Genomic DNA, 27,409 nt, shown 5'->3' with positions numbered 1-27,409 from the left:
TTGCTTCATATATTGAGGAGGGAAGAATCAATTCACACAAACATGTCCCAGGGAGTGCCATGAGAGCCAGTGTTATGATGTGCGAATAACAACTATTGAATTTACAGGTTATTTTTCATTTTTACAAAAATGAATGCCTCCCAGGAAGCTAATGGTAATTCTGAGTGCTATGTGGCTTGTACGTGTGCGGTAAGCCCTTTTGTTATTTTTGGTTGCAGATGCTGTGTGTTATTTTTATTGCATAGTCATGTAAGGAAGTAGCAGCAGTGGCCACAAACAGAGAGCACAGTTTAAGGAAAATTCTCCATTCACTGCTGTTTGTTTGCTTTTCATCTCGTATGAAACTTCTAACCTTTTATTTTTTTAAAAAAAACACACATGGCTTTGAAAATGGCCTAAGATTTATTATCATAATATCTGATTTCACATATTTTCAAGTTCAGTCCTGAAATACTATCTAATCAGATGCCTCAGGCAAGCTCACCAATTTCTCTTTTTTAAAGCTTCATCACCACTTGAGCATATTTCTGTTTTGGAAATAAAACATACAATGTGCGTGTTTACACACACAAAGACACACACTACATTACTGCTGCAGTGTTCTATCATAAAACATATTGTTTAACAAATTCTGAAGAAAATACCCAAGAGTGATCTCGCTTTGGGGTACTTTCCTCCTTTTTTTCTTTAAAAAAAAAACTTTATTATTATGATAGTCATTTCTCATACAGAATGGTCATTAATTGACATAAGCACATAGAAAATGCAGCAAGAATAATGAATGTAAAAAGTAGAAAAATAAAATTAGAATACAGAGGAGAGGTGGAAACCGGGAGAGAACTGAGACTTCAATGCCGCATGCAATTATCACATATAAGAAGAAAAGGGTGAGTCAAATTAGTTCTCAATAAAGCCTCTCCACATATTTATCTGGTTTTGTTGCAACATTAGCTACAGATATCTGAATCTATGGCATGTATAGCAAGTTTGGAATAATTCTTTATTGGGATGAGCAAATAGAAAGACCTCTGTTTTCTATACTTGGAAGTGCAGCCTACTGTGAACTGAACAACAAAGCCCAAGTTTTGAATTTTCACTCCTGCTGCCTTAGGCAATTGTAGCATTAGGCTTGAAGTTAACCTAGCCACAAATTTGTCAGAGGACCACCAGCCCAGTCTCTACTGAACAAAGCAGAGACAGATGGGGCCATGTTGAGCAGTGACACTGAAAATCCATTCCAAAACAACACATTGTTTTACAATTCTGAAATGTTGCGAACTCTGCTTTTTTCATGCTGTTGCCAATGTAATACCCTTATTTAAGATTACTTCAGTTTTGGTAAACCACTCTAGCATCTTGGCTTCACCATAGAGTGTCTTAGATTGTAAAGCAGAGAAGAGGGAACCTATGGCCATCCTGCTGTTGTTGGACTCCAACTCCTATTAGCTCTGGTCTGTGCAGCCAATGATGAGGGAGGATGGGAGTTGGAGTTCAATAATATCTGGAGGGCCACAGATTCCCCACTTGTTGTAAAGTGTGTGCAGCTGTACACAAGAGGCCTGGGCTGTGATCCTGAACACTACTGGGGAACAAGTCCTATTGAACATAAGAGGACTTACTTCCATGTATGAATACATAGGATAGTCTGGCTATCCCCACTTGCTGCTTTGCTGCTTGAGGAAAACATCTCTGTATCTTCCTCTGACTTTTACTTTCTTTCCATTAATCGTTTGCCTCCAGTTTCAGAGTATGGTTGCTAGAAAGCAAATCTCTCTTCATGCAGAGCAGTGTAGAGGTGAGTGAACATGCAAGCAGGGGGCAGGATCATGATGACAGCCCCCCCCCCTAATCTATACACATTCAGTTTTTTATCTATTGATGTACACACAACCTCTCTCGTGGACTTCAACACTGAAATGCTGCACACATACGCCATCTCACACTGAAACGCTCCACAAAGAAACTTTCCACGCACACACCTCACACTGAAGACCCACCTGTACCTTCCCCCCACTGAACACCCCACACCCTGCCCCACATGTTAATCTAATGAAGTGTGGGTGCATGAATGGCAAGTTATAAGCAAGCAGTTTGTGAGTTGCACAACATGCATGTTGATTACAAGACGCATTTGTTATGGCATTGTCCTTAGTTTCCCAGCTTTGTGAAGATTGAGCCAACACTAGATAGCATTAACTCTGTACTCTGATGTTAAACTGGAAGGTCTTTTTAATCATAAGATTTTATCATAAGATTTACACCAAAGCCCATGCACACTTCCTTAAAAGGAAGCCCCACTTAGTTCAAAGGAAAATTGCTCCCAAATTTAATCCTGGATCTGGCATTTCACAAGCAGGCTGTGAATGGTTATTGTCTATGTTACAATCACCACAACTATTTTTATTTAGCCTTCCAGTACTTCCTTTGCAGCGGTGTGTTTTTCACTGACCCCCTCTGGAAGCCTGAGGGGGATGCATTCCTGGTATGTGTCGTGGGGGGAGCCTTTCGCCCTCCAGATGTTGCTGAGCTGCATCTCCAACATCCTTGGCCACTGGCTATGTTTGCTAGGCACGATCATCTTCAATGCTAAACGCTTCGATGATAGCAAAAGCAAAAACAGAATTCTCAAGAAAATGTGACACAAGGAGAGTCAATGATGTCTGCAGAATGCTTTTACGGTGCTGATGTTATCGACACGGCCAGTAGCAAGCTGTCTTAAGAAGTTGAAACTCTCGAAGTTTCCTTTTGCTCACCTATGTCTATCTCCGGCCGCCGCCCCACACCCAGTTATCCCCGTGCATTTTTCTCCTTCCCTCCGTTAGGCGGCTCCTGGCTTCCCTAAGCACTGCATTGACGATGCTTCCATTCAGCCCCCGTCCCTCCAAAGCGCTTTGTTTCTTTCCTGGATTATGGCTCGACTTAAGACACAGGGCCGGTTGCTGGCTTCAGGCGACGACTTCCTTTTCCCCTCTCCCGCGAAGAGCTCCCCATAGAAATCAATGCAGAAATTCCGATTTGTTACCATGATGGCTGCGACTGAGCACCAGCGCGCCCTGCCTCAAGCAAAAGGCGGCAGCAGAAATCAAGCTTTACTACCTGGGTGTGAAAAACGGTATTTATTTATTTAGGCTTTAAACATTTGAAAGTGCAGCGCTTTGCTATCCCCTCCAGCAAGTGGGATCACGCGCTGAGATAAAACGGGTTCGGGTTTTTGTTTTTTTAATTCGCGCGCGGGCAGCGAGAGGAAAGGAACCGCTTGTACCACGTGACCGCGAGAGGCTTCTCTTCCCCTTCCCCCTCATGTAGATTCCCCCCATCTGCGCTGCCTCACGTGACCATCGCGTAGCCCGTAGCTCTACGGTGGCCCGGCGAGTTCCGCTCGTTTCCTAGGAAACGGCGGTTGACGCCTGGCGCGGATAGGGCCGAGTCGCTCCGCGGACCCTCGTCGTCCCATGGAGAGTTCCGCTTCGGCAGGTGAAGTCCCGCGAGGGGATTTAGAAGCCAGCCGTCGCCTTCTCGGGCTGGGGGGGGGGGTGAGAAAGAAACGGACCACCTATGACGAGGCCTCTCAGCCCTGCCGGAGCGGGGAGGGGGCAGGTCCATGGTCGCTGCTGGGAGCTTGAAGAGGGAATAAGCAGATGCAAAAAGGTTAGAGCTGTCAACAGGTGTGGCAGATGCGAGGAGCCTTTGTCTCCCTGTGAATCAGGTGTAAAGCCCTCCCCCCCACACCCCCGCATTTCCTACTTCTAAGCGCGCTCCCTCGCTTGCCAGCGTTGGAAACAAAATGCTGGGCACTTAAAATTGTCCTCTGCCCCATCAAGCAACGCGAATCCATATCGCTCATACCTCAAGCGGCCCAGATCCATCTATAGGTATATACGCAAGTCTGCGTAAAGTTGGGCCACGCAGTTGAAACTGATCTCTCTGATTTTCACTAGGGCTAATTACGTTCAGTACGACAGGTGGGTTCAGGCTGGCAGCTCAGGATAAGGTGGTAGTCCCATGCATGCTTTCCTGGGAGTAAGCACCATTGCACTCAAAGGGCTGAGTTAAAACAGGTATAGGATTATAATGTAAACTTTCCTGAGACACTCTGTTAAATTTATTTGATGATAAATGCAGATAAATTTTGGCACTGCAGATGAAGGAATAGGATTTTTAGTTTTTACAAAAGACTGAAATATTTTCTTTCTTTCCGTACTTACCGTAGTTGTAAAGCAATACAATATTATTTCTTGTGCCTTTTTTATTTAAAAAAAGCAGATTAGATTATGTGTCATGAGAGGTGGCATTTGTAATCTTCTTACCGTGTTTTCTGAGACCTTTTCCATGTGCTTACATAACAATACCTTATTTAACTGAATTCTCTGCAGTCATTCCTGTTTTATATTGTACTACCTTGTAGGTTTCAGAAGAATAATGAGCAAGATGTGGGAAATGTGCTTTGTGATAAACTTCCCAAATTGGGATTTGTTTTTGATATTTTGTGTCAGCACTTGACACATCTGGAGAGCTTTAAAATGTCCTATTAGAGACCAATCAAGACACTTCTCGTTTACTTTTTATATATATAGTACATATTCCTGGATCATGAATTACTTGAGGAAGGTTTAAAGGCCTGTTGTTCACCCATATTGGCTCAGGAAGGGATTGTCTTTTAGAGGTAAGTTTGCTTGTATTCATAGTGACAATTGCTTTATTTACATTTTGGGAAGTGTTTCTAATATTTAGTTATCTGAACAAAAATATTTGAGATCTTTGACTAGAACATAGCTAAGGAGATATCCAAGTTGCACAACATAGCAAAACATGGTACATCTAACTATTTCAATCTCAGGATCTTTCTCTTGTGTTAGTTGAATGGAGTGAATGGCTTATTGGAAATAATTGTTTTGTTTGCTTGCTTATTTATTTATATGAAGCCATCAGCATTCAATGTGTTTTATAGAGTAACGTAACAAAATACGGGTTTTGACTTACAAGATAAGAATTCATTTTAATAGAATTACATACCCTCCAACATTTCTCCAATGAAAATAGGGACGTCCCATTCCATAATGATAATTTTACTAGATAGATAATTTATTACGGTTGGAGACCAGCTTATAAAACACACTTGGGGGTACAATCCCATAAGGAAAACAAACATTTAAAACAATGTACAACAATAAATTTAAAATTTATAAATGCAATAAGTGTATAGTATAGACACTTAAAACTTTAAGATAAGCTACCGCAGAGAGATAACAATAATTTTACTATTTATACCACACACATCTTACTGGGTTGCCCCAGCCACTCTGGGCAGCTTCCAACATACATAAAAACATAATAAAACATTAAGCATTTTTTAAAAAAACTTCCCTATACAGGATTGCCTTCAGATGGCGGGGGGGGGGGTCAGATAATTCCTTACCCTCCACCATTTCTCCAGTGAAAATAGAGACATCCTAAGAAAAAGCGAGACATTCCAGGATCAAATAAAAAACTGGGACGGCTTCTCTAAGTCAGGGATATCCTGGTAAATAGGGACACTTGGAGGATCTGGAATTAACTCATGGAAGACATGGCTTTCAGTCTCTCTTGTGAGAAATGACAAAATTCCAGCAAGCTTACAATCTTCCCCGGATAGAACCTTATGTAAGAAGAGATTTCATTTTAAGACTCTGGTATTTACATAAGAGTGTAGAAGTACATGACTTTCGGAGCATGACTTTAAAGAGCATTAGAGTTTTGTTGGGTCAGACCAAGGGCCTATCTACTCCAGCATGAATGGTTTGTTAAAGGTTGTCAAACAAGTATGCTAAGAGCAGATTGGAGGGTTGTACATTAAATTCAAATACTTGGCAGCAATAATTTAATTTGTGCTTTATTCTGTTTTTGTTGTTCATGCCTTTTCTTTTCTTTTCTTTTCTTTTCTTATCTTTTCTTATCTACTTAGTAATTTCAGGGATTTGCGAGTTTAAACGCAGTTGCTGATTATGGCTCACCGGTTTTCAAAAGAAGACCTAGATGAACAGTTTGAACAGTTTTTGAAAGAGGTATTGTTATACTTTTTTTCTTTACTGTATTCTTTCAGAGACATACCTGCAGTTTGGCTAAACTTATTAACATCTATGATTGGCTTACAGGAGATGAATTCCGATTTATGGAATTTATGGAATTAACTTTTGGAAGACAGAGCTTTCATTTTCTTTTATGAGAAATGGCAAAATATACATCTCTCTTTAGCTTGTTCCTAATTTTTACAGAGCTTGGTGTAAACAAACAGATCATGTTCTTTATTAGTGCGTTTGACTGTTAAGTATTTCCTGTAAATGAAAGGTTCTGTAGCTAGTCACTGTGAGAACAGTGACAGTGGATGATCCATCAGTGAGACTCTTTCTCTTGGTTATCATTCTTTATTGGATGCCATAGCAGGGATCCTGTTGCTTCCTTTCTTGAGCTTGTTTGGAGGTTCTAGCAGGGGAGCGCAGCTATCGTATACCCTTGACCGAAGAACGGTACACTCCTTCTATCTGGGATGGTCGTCCTCTTCCACCGAGCGCGCAGCTTCGGGAGGGACGCACATGGAGCGGTGAGGGAGGAAGGGGACACCCGCCTAGCCAGCCAGATCAGCCGAATCAACCCTGGCGATCAATGGGGTGACAGATGTCGCAGCCAGATCGCCCTCACATCCTGCTTCCTTTCTAATGAGAGGAGAAGCAACTACAATGTGCACATCATAACCATTGCCATATATATGTTAGGGTAATGTAAGTTCAGCAGTTAATGCACATAGCAACCAGCCATTCTGCACATTCACCAGGCCTCATTGAGAATGTGCACATAATCTGTTCAGTGTTTTGCACTCTGGATTGAACAATGGAATGGATTCAACTAACTCGTCCTGCTAGTGAAAGCCTGATAAAGGACTTCCGCTAGTGTAATGGAACTTCCCTGCCCAGCCCCCAAATCAGCTCTGCAGAGAACTCCAGAACAGTGCACAGCAGGAGGAGAGGAGAAATTGTTTCATCAGACAAGCAGAAATGCTTTCACAGTTGGAATGTTTGTAAGAGCATGATGTTGAACTCCTCCTTTTATATGTAGGGCAGTAGTCAAAGCTAGTCCTACTCAGAGTAGACCTATTGAAGTTAATGGACATGACTAACATAAGTTCATTAATTTTTAGTGGGTCTGCTCTAAGTAGGACTTGGTTGACTACAACAGGCCTTGGACACTGTGCATATCTCAACTGCATTTTGTACATTCTCTGGAATCTTGAGGAATGTGTTTATCTGTATTTTAGTACTGCCTCCCATGCTGCTATTAAGCATAGTCCTATATGGCATGTCTACAAGCACATTGTGTGTGTGTGTGTGTGTGTGTGTGTGTGTGTAAGTGTAACCACACACTTGTAACCCACACATTGTGTGGACACTCAGGGTTGTATCCAACTCACGATAGACCCACTGAAATAAATAAAGTTAGTCATGTCCATTAATTTCAGTGTGTCTACTCTATTATTTAGTTGGATGCAACTCTTATTTTTTGCAAAATGCTTCATGGTGCATGCCATTAATGAGGCAACCTGATTTAATTACACTGTATGCTAGTTTTTCAATGCTACTATCATGCTACATTTGGCTTTCCAATAAGAACCATTGTTATTTAGATCCAAATCTCACCGCTATCTAACTGCTTTGTATAGTTCATGATTTTGCACGGACATACAGAGGGGGTCTTTTTGTCTATCAAACTGGGGCTTGGACGGTACAGCTAAAAAGGCCTGGATAATTCCTTTCTTTTTTCAGTCTTTCTCATTATGGTCATGTTCATGCAATTTATATATCAGGGACCCGTAATGCCATTTTTTTTCTGTAAGTGTTTTCTTTCCCAGCTGTTACTCTACTGTTTTTGAAGTTGACAAGATGGCTAGACATAGAAGGTTTCCAGATCTCTGTTGAAACATCTGGGGACATTTCAGTTTCTTCAGTTACAATGCTCTGAGGAGTATCGGCATCATCCTAGTTCCACTTGCTGAGCAGAGGATGCAGTTAGTTGCAAAAGAAATAGCAAGTGATAACAGAACTTGCATCAAGCACCTGTCAGTAGCTCCCAATGCAGTTGTTTTGTGGCTTCAGTGTTGCATTTGAACTTGTGCTCTGCCTTAAAAACAGAACTTAACTTTGACTTTGTTATTTATATGCTGTGCATTAAAATTATATTAAAAACATAAATCTGTTTTCTCTGGATAGTTCAATAGCTTGGAAAAGTAGAAATAAATGCTGTTATTTTGTCTTTGCCACTTAAGGACTGCTTCATATGCTATGTTTCACTACTTGAAATGTCTGGAAAAAGTCTATACTATGTACATTACTGTGGGTTGATTCAGATGTAAGACCAAACAATGGTTTGTGTTTAGACTTTATTAAAAAATACACCTTTAAAATGTATTTAATTAAAATCATTTCTAAACTACATGATACTTAAAAAAAATTGTAAGCAGCTCACAAGCAGTACAGATCAACATAAAAGCAGTGAAACAATCTCATAATAAATAAAAGATAAAACAGAAGACCTGTAGTTCAGTGTTCAATCTTATGGATTAGGGAAAGCCTGCACAAACAGATACATCTTTACAAGACTTCTGAAGCAAATAATTAATGTTGTGTCACATACAGCAGAAGAAAAGACATTCTAAAGTGTAGGGAAAACCTTGGAAAATGATGATTTTTTTTTGTCACCATCCTATGATATTCTGTAGTGTGCAGTGCCACAAGTAAAAAATTTCCCCACATTATCTAAGTGATCTTAGAAGTCTGCAAGCAATCCTTTGGGTAATTGTTGTGTTCTGCATATGGTTGTACAGAAAGTCCTTGGCATATGTCTGCAGGTTCTGCTACAAGTACATAAGCGTCTTTCTTTCCCTTCCCAGGAATGACAGTGATGAGAAATACTGGGGAGTAGTCAGAGATTAATTTGTCAGCTAAAACAGAAAAAGAGAGGCTAGAAAGAAACCGCACAAGTATCACACTTTACCATAGAATATCAGTACTCTGATCCTCCGGTAAATTACCATGGAATTGATCATCAATATTAGTTAAGACCCATTGAATTGCTGCCATATGCTCAACTCTCTTTGAGATCAGTGGGTCTCAAAAAAGCTTAACTTTGAACAGGTCTCATGTCCTATTTTATGGAGACCCAAGAAAATAAACCGTAACAGCACAAGTGATTCTTGCTTCTGATTCAGTCCCTTTCAGATGATTCACTTGGAAATGAGCCAAAGAAAAAATCCAGCATTCATGACACTGTTGGGCAGGCCACAAATAAAGAACTGAAGAAGAATCCTGTGCCGTGGTGGATATCCGAGGACGATTCCGATAATGGTAATGAATTCTGTCTGGATTCTGTGTAATGTTTTTACTACTTGTGACCACAAGATGGCAATCAAGGCCTTTTGTGATCATAGTTTTTATGATTATTTTTTTACAAATAGAATTATTGAGGTTCCTGTGTTAGATAAAGTAATTTTCAGTTTTAAAGATGCTGTTCTTAAAATACAGACTACTCAAGCAAGCCATTGTGGAACCTGTGTATCAAAGTAGGTGAGCGTTGCAGCCTCTGCATGCAAAACATTTTCTCTGAATACTGTTTGATTTTACTTATGCAAAGTTCTTGTACAAACATCTTGTTTTAAGAAAACGACTGTTCTGTATATTGAGCGCTTCTTTCCAGGTCACATACTGGTTCCAGAAGCACAAATTAGGTAGGCTCATATTTAGTTGTGAATCAGTTTCTCCCTTATACCTACTCAAGTGTAGTAGTGCCTGAGGAGTGAATTCACATTCTTTTGGGCCTCATATTTGGTGAAGGATTTGCAAGGTCACCCGAGGACAAAAGTGTTGCATGGAGAGTGCAGTCAGGAAAGTATGGCAGCTGATTGAGATAGTGTACTTTGATTCCTTTGGTCTTCAGCCAAGGTTGCATTGGCTAGCGGTGGCTGTTTCCAGTCATGGACTTCTATACTTGGCATGCTAAGACATTGATGCTGTCTCAAAGGTGCTTGCCCCTGCCGTTTATTAAATCCTTTTTCGGACTTAACTTGCTTGTTTGCTTTTTGATAACCTCCCCCCCAAAAAAAAAAAAAATTGACGTGATGTCTTCCTTGGCTTTCTACACATGTTGTTTTTCTCTCATTTCCCAAGTTTCTAAGACAAACAGATTTATCAAACAAGAAAATGAGAAGAAACTCATTGGGGCAAAAGATGAAATGATTGAAGATAGTGAAAACAAATCACCACTTTCAAATAACCAGTCTGGTACTAGATTTAGTTACCCCTTTTTAGAGATCAGCTTTGCAATAGTTGTGCTATATTGCAAGCCAAAATCAATTATTTCCCAGAAATAATGGTTTTCCTTTGTTTGATACCAGTTCTGATCAAACAAATATTGGCTTTAATTATGTGTGCTATCACCAACAATATCTGGTGAACGCAACTTTGACTTGGGTAAAAAACCTCATGCTTTTTTAGGCAACATACAAAAGTATGTAAATATGGTATGAATTGTGTAATTGTGAGCTATGTGTAGAGATGATGCATGGTGCAGTGCTCAGCCAGGGATTAGGATTGCACAAATTCAATCTGAATATTAGACCAGTTATTATAATCACATCCTTTATTCATTTTTACTGTTAAGTTTCATTGCAAACAGTGCTGGAGCAAACTAGTTTTGTTTTTTTACACTGAGCATTCTGACTCCATGAACACGTGCAATATTTCTTGTAAAGCATTAAATAGATAGTTTGGTGTATACTTCAAGGAAGCGTAATTTAGCCAAAGAACTGTGTAGTGTTGTTTTAGAGGAGTTGTCTAATTGTGGTGCACTTCTAGCTGCAGTGTGAAAATAGCTAGATATTGAGTCATTTTTTTCAGCTTGGTAACAAAATTTACCCTTCTTTTTTTGGTCTCTAACCCATTACCTGTACACTTGTGACTGTTTGTGCGTAGTTAAAGTAGTTGCTCCTAAACCCTTTTCAAGTGCATCCCACAGCAAGGCATTGGCTAAGTACAAAACACTGGAAAAATCCCTTAAGGCAAAGAAAAGTGTGTGTTCTAACAAAGAAGAAATCTCTGCTAACAACCACCATGACCATACTAAGGGTAACAAGCCTAAACTGGTTTTTCAGTATGATTTTTAAAATTATTATTTAAAAGAACTATTCACACATACAGCCTTTTCACTGAATGTAGCCTGTTCTTTTTACAGCTATAAATTGTTGTCTGTTTTTAACTTTTTTATATGACTTTTATTGCATGTTTTATGTATTATTGATGTAAACTGCTTTGATGTTTTTCTTTTTATAGTACAGCAGAATATAAATATTTTTTATTAATCAATCAATATACCACTGAATGGGCTTCATTAAGTAAGCAGGGCTCTGTTTCCTGGCCTATGTTTGAATCTAGTTACTCATTTTGCAACTTATGAAATATCCTAGGGTTTTTTTAATAAAAAAATCTTTCAATGATTTATTAATAGAACTTCGAACCTAGTTATCAGCTATAACGTAGGAGCCAGTGTTGTAGGAGTTAACGTGAGTGAATGTCCATTATTTTTAGAAATAATCTAGAAAATGAAGTTGCGCTTTGTGAAATAGAGTTGTGAAAGCAAAAATCCATAGTTGGAATCGAGAGAGCCCTGTGCACTGGCAGAATGGGCTTCCATGTGGGCCTTGGGGACGTATTGGTTATCTCTTCCAGTTGCAGCCCTCAAGAAGCTTTTAGACAGTCCGTAAACTGTACGGACCAATGAAGGGATTTTTGACACCTTAGTAATACAGTGCACTTTTATTTTTCCTCCAAAATAAAGACTGCTTTCTCCCACATGCACCTCCCCAAATCTTGAGATCCTCTTCAGAGACGCTGCTTACTAGGGAGGGGACTTTTCAGTAGTTGAGCTGCAGCTATGTGACCACCTCCCTGGTGAGACTCACCTTGCACTTTGTTTTTGATTATTTCTGTGCCTGATAACACCTTTTTGATTTTTTTCAGACCTGAAAAAATGTGTGATTTTTCACAATTGTAAACCACTGTTTACATGTTGTGCATTGTTTAGCCTTACAATGAAACCGGTTTTATCTCTATCCCTGCTGACGTGTTGTTTTTAAAGCTATAATTTGTTTTTTATTGTATCTATTTTATGTTTGCAAGGCATCCAAAGATCAGTGTTGTGGGGCAACCTATATAAATTCCAAAAATAAAACTGTGTTCCAGCATGGATTTTTATGTCAGACTTTTCTTCCCCCCTCCTCCTTTTGTTTTAAGGAATGCGCAGCACAAGTAGTAGTTTTCTGAAGTCGCGAAGGCTTTCTCATGCTATCCTGGAAGTAGACGAAGATCATGTGGGAAGCAGTCGGCTCCAGCAGCCTAGTGGGGTTTCGGTTTCTTTAAGCAAAGATAGCCTGGAAACTAACGGTAAAACTCCTTCAGACCTCAAACTTCCCTCTCCGCTCAGCTTTATTTGGCTGATTAAATAACTGTTAAATTATATGTGTGGTGTTGTGTGTTTTTAAACAGGTAGATATGTTGAATATGAACTGACTCCCTTAAAATATGATACTTATTTTTACACTGGCACTAAAACTTGGGAGATGCTGCAATCAATTGCTGTTGTATAGTGCTGTTCAGTCCTTTAGTGTTCTCTGAATTGCTCTCATTACAAATTACTTCAGTCCCTCAGTCTGTTCCAGACATAGGAGCTCTGGTGCACGCGTGCAGCTCTCCTATGCGGAACATCTTCTCTATTGGTTTCCATGAAGTTATACACAACTACACTAGAGTTTTGTGAGCACTCAGTGCCAGTTTCATAAACACTCAATAAATGTATAATGCTCATGAAACTCTGGTATTTTTAGAATAGGCTTGTTTAAGATCAAGTCACGCATTTTGGGGCATTGTCTTTGCATTTTCTTGATTTCTCACTTAAGGCAGTGCCTGGACATTACTAGACAATTTCCCCCTGCAATGACCTTCTTACGAAAATTGATATTAATTTACTGTACTTATTTATATTCTGGTGCTTTTAAATTTAGATTCAGTTGTGGCTTCAGGGCCTCATGAGATCTTTTTGGGAGCCGGATTGGATACTTTAGAAGAACAAGAGGAAAAGGAGAAGTTCTTTGCTGATCTTGAGAAAGGAGCATCATCTACGATAGACTATTCTAGATTGAATAAGGAGCTGGATTCCAATGATTCTGAAGGATTAAGAGCATTTCTACGGTAAAGTTAAAATAAAAATTAATAGTTCTATTAATATTCAGAACTCTAAACATTCCTGTGATATTTTCAGTAATAGTTTCTTAAGCAGGGCATAATAATTTCCAGTTTTTCTAATGGTGAAACCTCAATTCTCTGCTTTGAACTGTACAAATTAAATCTTCATCTTATGGCTCACTGTATTCAAGATTCTGATTGAATTTGTGGCTAACCTGTAGGCCTCCAGCTGTTGCTGGACTCCAGCTCCCATCTGCCCCAGTCAATGTGGCCAGTACTTGGGGTTGATGGGAGTTGTAGTACAACAACATCTGAAGGACCACAGGTTCCTCATCCCTGTTTTAAAACGTGACTTAATTGTGAGTGTATTCCTCGCCTTCTCTTATGACTCCCCCCGTAGATTCTGCACACAGGGGATGGCTTGTAATGTCACGTGGACCCAGATAATGTTGTTTTTGTTTCAAACAAGCAGTAAGTCAATAATAATAATAATAATAATAATAATACTATAGCCTGTTTGTGCTGCACATTGAAGCAGGAAGGCTGGAAGGCACATTTGCTATTAAGCCAATGTTTAAAACAGGCCATGACTTAGTGTCGAGAGTTCTGTACTACTTGCAAAGTTGTCTATTTTGCATAGTTTAGATTTTTTTTAATTTTTAGAACGATATGCTATTAACTACCAGAGCAGCAGAGCAGTCTGAACTATGAGCATGAAAACAAATTTGTTCTGTCTAATACTGCTGAGTGAGAGACCTTTTTCTAGAAGTAATACTGTCATATTTTGCAGAAATCACTCTGAAGCCAAACAGGTAGAACAAGGCAATGAAGATGAACCAAGGAACCATGAAAAATCTGGTAACTGTAATTCAGTGTTTTATTATCATTTGCTTTATAGACAGAATTTTATGGAAAATAATTTGACTTATGAAGTGAATGATCCATGTTGTTTAAAACTGAGTAATTCTAATAAATTCATGCAGGTCAGGTCACGACAGCCTAAAGTGGAGCGCCCATATTCAGAGCCAATAAAGCTGTAGTTACCAGAGACAAATGAAAGCACATTGCTGTCCATCATGGGTAACAGAGTGCTGAAACAGATATATCGGGGTGGGGGGGACTTTCTCAGCCTGAGGGCCGCATTGTCTCATAAACAACTTTCTAGGGGCCTCATGGGTGGAGCTAGAGACAAAAGTGAGTGGAGCAACATACATGACTCTTAGCCTTGAGCCATATGATAAATTCCTGCGACTCAGAAGTTCTATACACACCCCTCTCTTAATCCAGATAAGCAAAAGGCATTATCACAGTCCAGGGATACACTCCAGTCATGCAAAAGCATTCAAGGAGAGGATGGAGCAGAACTGGTGAGGGGTGGGGTCTGGGAAGAACAGGGTGTGGCCTGGAGAGGGGCATGGCCTACAGAAAAAAAATCCAAGGTCTAGTCAGAAGGACCTGGAAAGTCTCTCTCAGGCTTGATGTCTTCCAACCCAAGATGAAAGTTTTAGTCTGATCAAAGAAGGTTGTTCTTATGATCTAGCAGTACATGTGGGAAATATTACAGAACTGGTGGATGCTGAAGAACATTTTTCAGTGCTTAATGCAGAATATCAGGGGTTTTTTTGCAGAGTACAGTGTGCACTTTGGAAGGGACTCTATTCCAAATGATGAGGGTTTAAGTATTGGGTTTTTTCATACCATCCAGGTTCTTTCTGCTAGAAGGAGGGTCAAGAGATTATCCCTACCCCCAGAAGCTTTGTCTAATACTTGAATTTGTGCAGTTCACAGTCTGCTGAAGGAGGGAGCTGAGCTGCTTACTCATGAATGAATCTGCTAATAAAAGGGTTCCAGTCTGTTTCTTGTATCCATCTCTTCCTGGCCGTTTGATCTGATCCAAGGAAGAGCTATATAGAGATGTAGGGGGGTGGCTTGTCCTATTTTCTTACAAGGAATTAACAGTATGCCTTGTGTCATACACATTCCAGGTGATTATAGTGAAGATTTTGAAGAAGGTTCAGAATCTAATGAAGAGAATAAAGCTGAGCAACTTCTTGTGACAGAAGCTAAAGTAAGCATTTTGGAAAAGCCAGAACCATTTCATGTTTTGAACATTACTTATAAGTCAGCCCTGTGATTTTAGTGTCGCTTATACCCAACGAAGAACTTACCAGACATCTACAGTGCAATCCTATTCAGACACACTAAAGGCCCATTAGGTTCTTTGGTAGTAGGGTAGCAGATGATGATGCTGCTGATGATGTTGATGATGATGATGATGCATCCAGTCCGGACGTAATGGATACTATTTAGTTGATAGGCTTGCTATTTAGGGTAGGGGTGGACTCTGTCATATTTAATATCTGGCCATTCAGTCCCATTTGTAACTCTCAGCGTGCTTTTACAGTCCAGAAATAAAACAAAGGACAATAATCAGTGTGACAAAGATCAATGTAATCTGAAAACTGCAGCAGACTTGGGGGGGGGGGGGGCTGGATAAGTAGCAGTACTGATGCAGAAAAAGATTAGGAGATAAAAGGCATGTTACCAAAAATACATTAACAGTGCCCAGGCATCACTCTCAGTCACAAAATAGAAAAGAAAAAGGTTTGTGAATTGCAGGATATGGATGTAATAGGAAGAGAGATGGAAATCCATTTGTACATATGTGCCTTATTATTATTTTAATAAAGGCAGGATTAGTGTCCCTGCACTGTAGTTGTATAGCAGTGATATGCTCACCATCTAAAGCATTCAAGATAATAAAAATATGTATATTTCACATCATGCATATTCATATATATTCTCTAACTTTTTAGGAAGAAAAGACTGGCATGCTGGCTGAAGGTACAAAAAAATTACAAGATGTGGAAACGTGTTAAAAATACGGCACATGGCTTGAATGTTTGATTGGCTTTGCTGTACCCAATTTTGGGTGAAAAGAGTTAGAAATTATCCATACTTTTTAAATGGACCTTTGTGCTGGCGACATTTGCTTTAGAGATGCTTTGCAGATATCTGTAGAAGTAAACGGTATTCCTTTTATTCCAAATTGATGCCTACTATTGGCTTCCTTTTGGAATCAGGGTTAGCTCTAGAACTGAGTATCTCCTTCCATTTGTAAAAGGGACTGAGATCCAGTAGAAGGAGGGAGAAGTCAAATGTTCACCAATCTCCCTCTCCCATTATTCTAGAGGCTCATCCAAATCTCTGGAGGACCTTTTAAGGGAGTATAGGGTTCTGCCGCTTAGAGTTTTTCTTACAGTCATTTATTGTTAGATAAACTAAAGTAAACACACGGGCAAGGAGGAATAAACAAAAATCATCTCCTCCCTTAATGTAGTAACAGTGGAGTCATCAGTATTTATTGCTATTAATCCCCATTTTTATCTGAGAGGACATGATCAAGGTCTGAAATCAAATTATTAGTAACTGAAACCAGCATAGAGCATTGTTCTTGAGTTTTGAGAATCATTTTGAGAAGTAGTTCAGATGTGTAAATTGTGTTTATGCTGGATAATCTAAACCAGCCTTCTGCAACGTGATGCCTCCTGTACTATTTATTGGACCTTAGCTCCTGTCAGCTCCAGCTAGTATGGTCAATGGTCAGGAGTGATCCAGAATAACAGGAGGGTGCCAAGTTGGCTTTAACAATAATTTTATAAGCCAAACAATCCCAGTAAAATAATTAATATATATTTGTATTAAGTTCGATATATTTATATTTTATTGCAGTTCATGGTCAGGTAAACTTCCTTGCACTGCTATCTTTCTGACCTGTCTTACTATGAGAAATGTGGCACCCAACTGCATACATTTTTACACAGAAGCAATTCCCACCAAGTTCATTGTGACTTTCTTCCAAAAAAGGGTGCCTAATTGCACCTTTAGCTATGAAATTTATCCCATGCTTTGGGGAAAACCAGTGGCGTAGCGTGGGGGGTGCCAGGGGTGCCAGCCGCACCGGGCGCAACATCTGGGGGGGCGCACTCGCCACCTCCAGAGTCGCCGAAGAGCCTCGGGGCTCAGCTCCTTTGGGAGGAGGGGTCGGGCTGGGTGACCAGGGGGAGTAGCAGGCGCTAGCAAGGAGGTCCGGAGCCGGAGCCTGGCCAGGATCGGGCGCGGGATGGGGCGCAAGAGGGAGGGGAGAGTCGAGCCTGTCCGCCCCGCGAGGACTGCTGCGAAGAGGCGGGAGGGAGAGGAGGCCCCTTGGGAGGAGCGGGCAGGTGCTGGGGCGGCAGTGCCGGGCGGGGGCCGAGGGGTGGGCGCCCCCCTGCGCGGGCATCGCCTCGCCGCCGCCGCGGGCTTGGCTGGGCGACCGGCTGAGGGGAAGCGCCAAACAAGGCCAGGATCCAGGCCCCCGCTCTCCTTATTTGGCACCCATTTCCGGCTCCCGGGTGGCCCCCTCCCACCCGCTCTCGCTACCAGTGGAAAGAGAGACGGAGGAGCAGCGGAACCCGCAGCCTTTGCAGGCGCTGCCGGCCGGGAGAGGGGAGCGCGGCCCCGGCCAGCCGAGGGATCTTGTGGCGAGGAAGGAGCCCAGTCTGCGCCCTCCTTCCCCACAGAGCTGCAGAGGGAAATCAAGGTTCTCCTGCTAGTTTCTCTTCTTCTCTCCCCCCCCCCACTGCGTTACAACCGTGCCCCCCCTCTCGGTGCACATAGCACGATTGCAATCTCTCTCTCACCCCCCCCCAAGTTAAACTAATGGAGCAAGCCAGCGCCAAAGATTTGTAGAACTGTGAATACCCGGCCCAGGCAGCAGCAAGAAGCTGGCAGCGGCGGCAGGTTAGGGGTTAGGGGCGCAAATTACTTGCCTTGCCCCGGGTTAGGGGGCGCAAATTACTTGCCTTGCCCCGGGTGCTGACAACCCACGCTACGCCGCTGGGGAAAACAAGCTAAATCTGGTAAGGGCTTGAAGCAATTGCCCAGTAGTGAAGAGCCATAGTTGGAGTTTGTACTTCAAAAATCCTTTATAGTGAATTGTTTACTATAAAAAACTGTGTTATCCATTTCCCCCTTCCACCCTGTTTATCACGAATGCCTTCTCCACTTTTGAAACATCTTCTGGCCTGGGGCCCTAGCCTCACTTATTAATCAAGCAAAGCGATCCAAGCCCTCAGTGCACCATGTGGGAAGGGGACAGAGGTGTCCCTCCACCCAGCCTGGCTGCCAAGCCTCCACTGGCAGGGGAGCCCCATCAGCAGCCCAATGCACCCACCCAAATAGCAGGTGGGCAGAAGCTACCATTGGTAGCAGCCCTCAGAAATCCACCAAAATGAGGTGTTTCAGGGATAAGGAAGGGATGGAGGGGATATGCTGGGTCTTGAGCCAGCCCTGCTGCCACCACAAGATAGCAACAGGCCTAGTCTTGGGGGTGGCACAACAAAGAGGCTCCCCCACCCATCTTTTGCCTAAGCTAGCACAAGGGACAGAGCTTTGGATGTGGCCAAGCCACTCTGGCAAGCCCTGTTGCTCCCAGCCAGAGGTTTGGGTTGCCGCCTTATATATCTTATCCATGTGCTTTTTAGAAGCTGCTAGGGACATCTGAGATTGCTGGGGTGGCTACTTTAAAAAGTTGTACTGAAATGGCAGAAGAGCAAAGGTTAGAGTCTGTAACCCTCATATTGTCTGGTATGGGAGATACAATTGTGTTGCACGTCAGTGTTCTCTGTTTTCTCTTTAGTTGTCCTTCTCGATTCCCAAGACTCGACCCTGGAGATGCAAAAGATCGGTGAGCAGCAGGATGCAGCTGTGACAGAACACCCTCTACCTCAAGAAACCGCTGCCGATGAAATGAATGGAACAGGTAAACCCTCTTTATTATTGACTACTTCTTTCCACATCTGTTAGCCATGCTGAAAACAGAAGTAAGGCAAGAGCAGTCTGTCTTGGTCAGGTCTAGCTCTCTCTGCTTCACAATTACCCTTTGATCATGTAAACATTTAGAGCCTTATTCAGCCAAAGCTAAGCTCTTTGAAGTCATATTGATTTCAACAGGAAAGAATCGAGCATTTCAAACTGAAGAGGCTTAGAAGTGCATAACTATAACTATGTCTTCATTGCTTAATGTTTTCTCAAGGTAAAAGATTATGTAGGCAATTCCTAAGTTTTGAAAATCTAGTTCTGAATTGAAGAAGAGAAAGAAAAATAAACATTTAGGAGTGATTTGCTTTGTTTTTTTCTTACTAGTTACTAAGCTTAATGGCTAAGGATGTAATTTATATTTTTGTCACTGGTGGAAACCAATATTTAATTATTGTGAACTTCAGCCTAACACTGCAATCCTGAACTTGTTTCCTTGGAAGTCGGTCCTACTGAACTCTTGGGGACGTGTGCATAGGATTGTAACCTAATGCTGCAATCCCTTATCCATTACTAGGGAATAAGCCTCACTGAACTCAGTAGAACGTGTTTCTCAGTGGACACGGTTGTACTGTTAGTATCTTAGGTAATCGTTGCTATTGCTTTATTGACATTTCAGCTCACTTCATCTTGGCTGACTTTTTCACCTCTCCCTCCTCAGGTATTTCTGGTGCACAAACGAATAGTGATATTGAAGCTTTGCATCAGGCCTACTGCCATATTGAGCAGTCTTTAGGAGATTCTGATGAGCAAAGAATTCATGGTGGTAAAATAGAAGACAACGTGGCTAAAGATGTTTCACCAAACACAGAAGGCTGTCCCAAAAATACCTCCACTACTGATTCTGGTAAATATTGAAAATTCCCAATACAACTTTATTTTGGCATATGCACATAAAAGATTCCTGATTTATTATTGCTTCCAGCACAAGCTTATACCAACACTGGTGGCTTGGGGATGGAGTCCTTAATTCTCTTGGAATCATGTTATTTTACCTTTCCTCTCGAGACACTATTTTCCCATCTCCAGCACTCAATCCTTCTGTTTAGTAGGCTGCAGTTGCACTAGCACCAAACCACAGTTTAGTTAAAAGATTGGCTACACACTGTTGCAAAGGCAAGCATAATTGTTAATGCAGTCTGTATTCTAGTGTACTCACTCATGGCTTCAAAAGCACTTTCTGAGCCAGACTGAGGGGCAAAGTCCTTTTTAAAAAAATCCTTTTAATTCCATGATGACTCATCCTTCTGTCTGCTGCATCAGAACCCGCACTTGCCTAGATGTTGATGAGGTCTTCCTCAGCATTGAGGATAGTGTTTTGGTTTCCAAGGAGATCCTTCATGGCTCATTCTTTTGTTCACAATAGCTTCTTTCCCTTTATTTATTGATAATATTTATTACCTACCCTTCAACATAAGGTCCCAGAGCAGGTTGTAGCAAGATAATATACAGTTATAAAAACAAGTAAATCCATTACAGTCATAAAAGCACATAAAAATGTTCCAAATGGAACAAATTCAGCAAAAGAAGTGCGCAACATAAAACAATATCTTAATGGTCTCAAAGGCCAAGATAAAGAGGAGCATTTTCCACATACAGTCTTCATAAGTGACTGTTAGCCCCATTGACCCTCAACAGCTTGCTGTGGAAGCTGCCACCCAGTGAATTATTATTCATCTGTGTCTTTGCTACCTGCTGAGATACTAGCACCGCATGAAAGTAAATTCTGAAGCACTGACGATTTAGTTGCTCATTTTTAGAGTGGTAGGTCTTTAATCAGATACTGTTTGAGTGTGTTCATTTAGTAATGTGAAAGTTGACCCAGGAGTCACACAAACTGTTCATTCACTAAAAAAGATTGCATATACTGGAGACCTGACCAAAATGTAAGACAGTTACTAAACACATACATAAAAGTGAAGATTAATTGGTTTGTAAATAGTCTGGGGAGGTTATGAATTATATCTCAAAAGGATTGCTACTGTTACAAAAGGAATGTTATGCCATAGACAGGAGAGATCACACTACATATAACAGGAGACTACCTATAGCCAAGGACATACTGGATGTGCTCATGCACGTACATGAACACAGAATCAGTGGGTGAGTTTCATTTGAAAGTATTTCATTACTGTTTGTTGATCTAGAATGTTGTCGTTTCATCTACTTAGATCTCCCCACCATAGAAGAACTGATGAAACCTATCAGAGCAGATTCAGATTTTACCAGGGACCCTGCAAGGTATTCGTTCTAGAAAATACACAGTTTATGCCAATTAATGTCCTTTCTTTCTGTCTTGTTCTTTGCCCCCTCCCCCTTCTTCAACCTCTGTCCAAAGGATTTGGGAGTTTGTCTTAGCTTGCGGTTTGTGCTTTGCAGTTGAGACAGATCAGTCCTTAAAACCTAATCCTGAGATTAAGTCCCATACTGCCAGTACTCACTTAATACAGTTATTGGCTTAACTTTGAAGCTGGCATGCTGTTGTGCACCTGAAATAGATTCTAATGGTCCAGTCCTGCAGAATGCTAAACTAAGAGAACAGGTTCTGTGACTGGGCACAGTTTCCAGCATAAGTGAACAGCTCTTCTCTTTGCACCAGCTGTAGGAGCCAACCCTAGTCTTTTCTAACATAGAAAGCTGCTTTATATTAAGTCAGGCCATTGGTCAATCTACCTCAGTATTGTCTACATTCATTGTCTACATTCATTGGCTGCCTCTGTCAGGGGTTTCAGGCAGGTACATTCCCAGCCCTACCTGCAAATGCTGTTAAAGAAAACTGGGAATATCAAGCTGTGTCTTTTCCACTCAGCCTCATATAAGGTGCTGCTTTTTAGCTCCTGCAGCACTCACGGTTTCTTCCATGACTGCTTAAAGCCCGTCCTGCAGGATCAGGCCATATGTCTTAATGTATCCCGTTAACAGTCACGTAACAATAATGTGTAAACTAAAACCTAATGCATATAATCTTTGGATTGTGCTTTCTTCACTTTTTTTCTGTAGCCCTGTGAAAGCAACACACAACGGCACTGATGAATTAATGAGCCATTTAATACTGGAAGAGCAGCAGAATGCTACTGCTCAGGAAAAGCAAAACATTGGCTGTTCATTGGAGCAGCATAGTGGACAAGAGAATGTTTTTGTTCAAGCTGTTGCAAAGGAAGATAGTGAAGTGATTCCTCATCAAAGGACTGGCAAGGACAAACGGATTGATAAACTTAAACATGATGTGTTGAGGCAAAATAGTCTCCCAAGTTCTTCAGTATTGCTTCAAGACAAAAAGACTAACCAGGTAAACAGCATCTCAGTGTCTTAAAGAGATTTATGCAAGTATAAAGATCAGCTATGCACATAATATGTTTGTTTGTTTGTTTGTTTGTCTGTCTGTTTAATAAACAGATTGTACATAATATTCACTAGTTAGGCCCTTGGGTGCTACAAGGATTAATTGATTGATTATTTTTTCCTTAATATTTTTATCTCACTTTCCTTCACCAAGCACCAAAGATGGTTAACTAAATTAGCCTCCCTAGAAAGAAGTCCAAGACACTGGGCTCAGCCAGTAAAGATCTCTGTTGTTGAATCCCTGCTATTGTTCCCCATTTTTTTCCTCTAACCCAGGGTAGGCAACCTAAGACCTGTGGGCCGGATGCGGCCCAATCACCTTCTCAATCCGGCCCGCGGACGGTTCGGGAATCATCTTGTTTTTACATGAGTAGAATGTGTGCTTTTATTTAAAATGCATCTCTGGGTTATTTGTGGGGCATAGGAATTTGTTCATTATTTTTTTCCAAAATATAGTCCGGCCCACCACATGGTCTGAGGGACGGTGGGCCTGCCCACGGCTGAAAAAGGTTGCTGACCCTTGCTCTAACTTTTTCACTGTTGCAGTTTCCTCCTTGACCTCTTCCTGCCTCACCTGTCTTCTCTTGGCTAATCTTCTCTGATTATGCAGCTTTGAAGACAGAAGCTGCCTTGTCTTCTGTGTCTGAAGCAGCTGAGGGCTAGGCAGCTGTATATCAAAGAAGTCTTAGTAGACCTTTAAAATATTATCAACAGACTTCTTTCCATCCCACTCTTACCCATGTTTACTCGGGTAAGCGAGATCAATTTCAGTGGGACTTACTTCCAGGCAAATTGTTTTAAGAATGCAGCCTTCACCTCTCTCAGTATAGCCCATCAGTAGCGGTGAGGCAGAGCCACTCTTCTGACAGCTGTGTCGCTGCACTACCTGGATAGAGCAGGGCAATGGAAGGTCAGGGCTGCTTAGGTGCACCAGCAGTAGTGCTGGATTGGCCAACAGAGCTCTGACCCCAGCCCCATCCAGGTAAGCTGCAGTGATGGCAGTTCCAGGAAGGCTGCTCCACCCTGCCACAGAAGCTGGTACCTCCCCATGGGCACACAAATTTGTTTCCTGGTTATTCTCATTTTCCAGACTTTGGGAGCTAATAGGAAATTTTACACATGAGCTGAATAGCACAACACATTGAAATGTAATCTGGTATATATCATTGGTGTGGAACCTCTATTCCCTTGAGTCTCATTACACCTGCCAGGCCTCAGAGGTTTGCTCACCAGGTTGTTTTGGGCACACTATGCCCTACTTTGCCTGGCCTGATGACCAGGGAAAGTTCTAACTAGCTAACAGGAAGAAGTGTGCTCCCAATTCTTCCTTTGCATTCTAGCTTGAATTCAAGCAGATTCTTTCCTTGAAGTTGTGTCACCTGATGCCTGATGATTGACAGGGGAGTACCCTGTATAAGACTTGTTGTGTTAAGCTCATTGTAAACACTTGATTTTACATTCAAAGCCAAGCTGGTTGATTTAATAATATATAATGTTGTCTCCAGACTCGTCTGTCCAACACTTGGACTAAAGAAGGTCTAAATTTGGTGATGAACAAACAAGTAACATTCAGAAACACCAAAAATACAGCTGCTGTACATAGAAAGAAATCTCTAAGTGGACCCCATAGCTCTGTTAGGAGTTCCGGATATGGAAGATCCAGTTCTCCATTAAAGCACTTTTCCACAATTAATGAGAAGAAGACATTAAAGGAAAACGTCAAAAAGCCAGTTTTAAAAACAAAATCTCCTCCAAGACAAAAAGGTAATGGATTTTTAGTGTGTCTTTAATGCAGATATGTTTGGTTTAATGTAGGGAAAATGTCAAGTGTAGGATTCCTCAAGATTAAATGTTACTGCATACTGCTTCTTGCAAGATAATAATACTGTTGAAAAATGTGAAACATTTAGATACATTCAAACATAGGTTTTGACCTAAATGTTTTTGTTGGCAGATTTACCAGTGCTCAACATAGCAACGTGATTTGCACATGACATTTCAACTTCTTTAAAGCAAGGTGTAGTTAGTTAACTGCACTTCCAGTTTGTCAACTATATTCAGCAAACTGTTTGAGACTGCAGAGTATCTTTGACCTCGATTTCCCGAGGCAAAACCACTGTGGCCTGAGACTATTTGTAAGGCAGCAGATAAAGAGTTGGCCATGAAGGAGTCCCAAAGGGAAAAGATCACCCTGTGCATGCTCTTTTTCCTCAGCTTCTCATTACAAAGAGCTCCTGTGCATCTTCTCTAAACTGCTTTTTGAAGATGGGATAGATTATCAAGTTTGATGATTCAGGGAAACAAGTCAGAATTCAAAACAAAAAATTGAGGACGTATTTGTTAGTGTCCTTCGGTTTGGTGAACATGGTGCTCTGTTTAGGATACTCTGAAAAATATAGAACTTTCTCCTAATTTGTTTACAATCCAAATCTAGATGAGGAGGAGGAGGAGTTGACAAAGTGAAGGGAGGCTGAGGCTGGGATAACAAGTTGTAAATGCATTCCTGTGCACACTTACCATGTGCTGAATCTGTATAGGATTTGGCTGCACAACATTAAGTGAAAGAATTTGTGCAAAATATGTGCTTTAGAGAAATATTTGATGTTATACCCACCATGTCAGTGACTTAGAAAGAATTCTAGATATAAAAAGTAGCAGTGGTATTTGTTTAGAACAGGAGACCTTTGAGTAGGTAAGGTTGCTAAAGCAGGAAGGAAATATTTTAGATGGCGATATGTTTACAATACAGAAATAAGGTGAGGGGGTGAAGTTGTAAAATGACTTGTCAGACACAAGTGCCTTGTTTTAACATGCATGTTCCCTACAGGATTAATCCTTGTTTAAAGTGGATTCCCCCCCCCCCAAGAATTGTAAGAGAAGATTATATGTTATTTTAAATACTTAGGGGGTAATGGGATATATAAAGAAGAATAGTGAACTGTGGAAAGTGGTTTGGAAGTATGGCAGCAGTATTTGGTTCTGTAATTTTAAAGCAGGAAGACAACAGCAGTGGTCAGCATTTAATGTCACATGAGTGCCCTCCACCTGCTCTGGAAGTTCCCCCAACACAGCAGAGAGGAGGAAAGGAAGGGGGAGTTATTTTATGGAAGCAGAAGTCTATTCTACTAGTGAACAGGCATCATGGAATTTCGCCCAGTAGTAGTATTTGCTTTTCCTCTTGTACATTGCATGATCTGTTCAAAGAAATATTATGTCTCCATATAAATAGCTAGGGCTATTAAGATTACAGCGCCCACTATATTTTTTTTCTCATCAAAGAAACATTTTCTGGAACTGTGACAATACAGACAGCAAACAATCCAGTTTCTACAAAGAGAAATTACTGTGCTACACCTGGACAATCATCTGCAAGCAGTCTTCAACAGCCAACTAAAGAAAGTGACTCTTGCCTACAGACACACAATGTAAGTCATTGCTCCTAAATTGATTTTTTTAAAGGGGACTTGCAAGGGAATAACAGTACTGCAGCAGATATAAACTTTTCGTAGAGTCCTAGGAATCCCTGCTGTCCTGGAGTGTCTCAGTATCACCCAGGTTGTCTACCCTCATAAATGTGAGAAGAGAATACATATGTAATTTGATGCACTTTTATCTGTTCTGATCTGTGGCCTGATTTACACTGCACTTATAATGTAATTCCAAATCATTGCACAAAAAGTGTGTGCAGCATTAGAGATCCTGTTCAGGTTACAAAAGTGTGTTGCCTTCTCTTTGAATTTAATAGAGTAAGTGTCCACTGGAGGCAGGACAGCTGTCATTAAAAATTGCATTGGGTTGGATGCAGAGGTCCATAAATGAGAGTGTAGGAAGAGGCAACTTCTACCCCTGCTCGTTCATGTAAGCCTTCACTGAATCATAGCCTCTTCTGTAAGCATAAGGCAGGGATAGGCAAACTCGGCCCTCCAGATGTTTTGGGACTACAACTCCCATCATCTCTAGCTAACAGGACCAGTGGTCAGGGATGATGGGAACTGTAGTCCCAAAAACATCTGGAGGGCCGAGTTTGCCTACGCCTGGCATAAGGAGACCTTTTGATTTTCCATTTGTGGAAATACTAAATTAGACCCAAACCATAGTAAATGATATTTATTTCACTTCATCTCCAATGGTTCTCCATCTGTTAATTTGATAACATCCATATCTATGCTACAGTACAGGGTGCTCCCAAACAACTGACTGCATTTTTAATGAATGAAGTTTTTTCTGCAATGCCAAAGCTACCTCACACTCGAAACGAGCTGACCTTGAAGCTGACATCTTGTTTCATGGAAAACTTACTTGCATTGTTGTTTTTTCACCTCTCTCAATTTAAAATGCTAAATGGTTCTCATAAAATTCAGTCTTTGAAAATTTTGAAACTTGCAATTTGTACTACAGAACTTAAAGAAAATGATCCATAAATCTTGGTTGTGTGATGAGCTGTCAGAATAGTATACTTTTTCCCCACAGCAGGTTGCCTCATATTCTCCATCCCAAAATAGTGGGAGGGAGCTTTATTTACTGCAAAGAGTTCAGGAAGCAGAGGAAAAATTGGCCGAAGCCCATGATTTGATTCAGAATCTAAAAGCCGCATCTTTGCAAAAGGAAAAGGAAATGGAGACTAAGATCCTAGAAATGAAAATGCAACAAGATAAAGACCTTTTTCAGCTAAACCAAGAAAATTACATTCTTCAAACACAGGTACTGTACCTAGTTATATCCTTTCCCTGTTCAATTTTTTTTTAAAAAAACCCCACACTTTTAATACAGTTTCACTAAAAACAGCATTTACTATATATTTCATTTTAGTTCTGATAAAATCAAATTGGGACTCATGGCAAGCCATGGATAAAATGTTCTCTCACAGCTAGCTAAAACACCTTGCAGGAAGTGACCTTTTGCTTTTAGGAGAAGGCTATTTCAGCTGGTAGCCAAGCAAGCTGCTCCCC

General features: G+C 41.0%; 1 protein-coding gene across 6 annotated transcripts in view; it reads left to right on the top strand.

Annotated features, from left to right (window-relative positions):
* Positions 1-3,286: 3,286 nt before the first annotated feature.
* Positions 3,287-27,409, top strand: part of CEP162 (centrosomal protein 162) — a 36,416-nt gene continuing 12,293 nt past the window's right edge. The window contains exons 1-17 of one of the 6 annotated variants that reach the window (XM_083497503.1): positions 3,371-3,474; positions 3,939-4,058; positions 4,575-4,663; positions 5,942-6,041; positions 9,236-9,371; positions 12,312-12,461; positions 13,079-13,265; positions 14,050-14,117; positions 15,245-15,327; positions 16,076-16,103; positions 18,940-19,062; positions 19,780-19,965; positions 21,290-21,359; positions 22,119-22,407; positions 23,966-24,224; positions 25,740-25,885; positions 26,931-27,161. In XM_083497503.1, coding sequence (XP_083353629.1) covers positions 5,982-6,041; positions 9,236-9,371; positions 12,312-12,461; positions 13,079-13,265; positions 14,050-14,117; positions 15,245-15,327; positions 16,076-16,103; positions 18,940-19,062; positions 19,780-19,965; positions 21,290-21,359; positions 22,119-22,407; positions 23,966-24,224; positions 25,740-25,885; positions 26,931-27,161 — 2,016 coding nt within the window. In that variant the 5' untranslated portion in view covers positions 3,371-3,474; positions 3,939-4,058; positions 4,575-4,663; positions 5,942-5,981. Of the gene's footprint in view, positions 3,475-3,522; positions 3,649-3,938; positions 4,059-4,574; positions 4,664-5,941; positions 6,042-9,235; positions 9,372-12,311; positions 12,462-13,078; positions 13,266-14,049; positions 14,118-15,244; positions 15,328-16,075; positions 16,104-18,939; positions 19,063-19,779; positions 19,966-21,289; positions 21,360-22,118; positions 22,408-23,965; positions 24,225-25,739; positions 25,886-26,930; positions 27,162-27,409 lie in introns of those variants that run through there. The other 5 variants (XM_083497500.1, XM_083497505.1, XM_083497504.1 and 2 more) reach the window with 5 other exon arrangements.

Source organism: Podarcis liolepis (assembly GCF_965112155.1).
Source record: "Podarcis liolepis genome assembly, chromosome: 3".
Taxonomy (NCBI): Eukaryota; Metazoa; Chordata; class Lepidosauria; order Squamata; family Lacertidae; genus Podarcis; species Podarcis liolepis.
The sequence above is the reverse complement of the archived record's forward strand: the minus strand, read 5'-3'. Positions and strand labels throughout refer to the sequence as shown.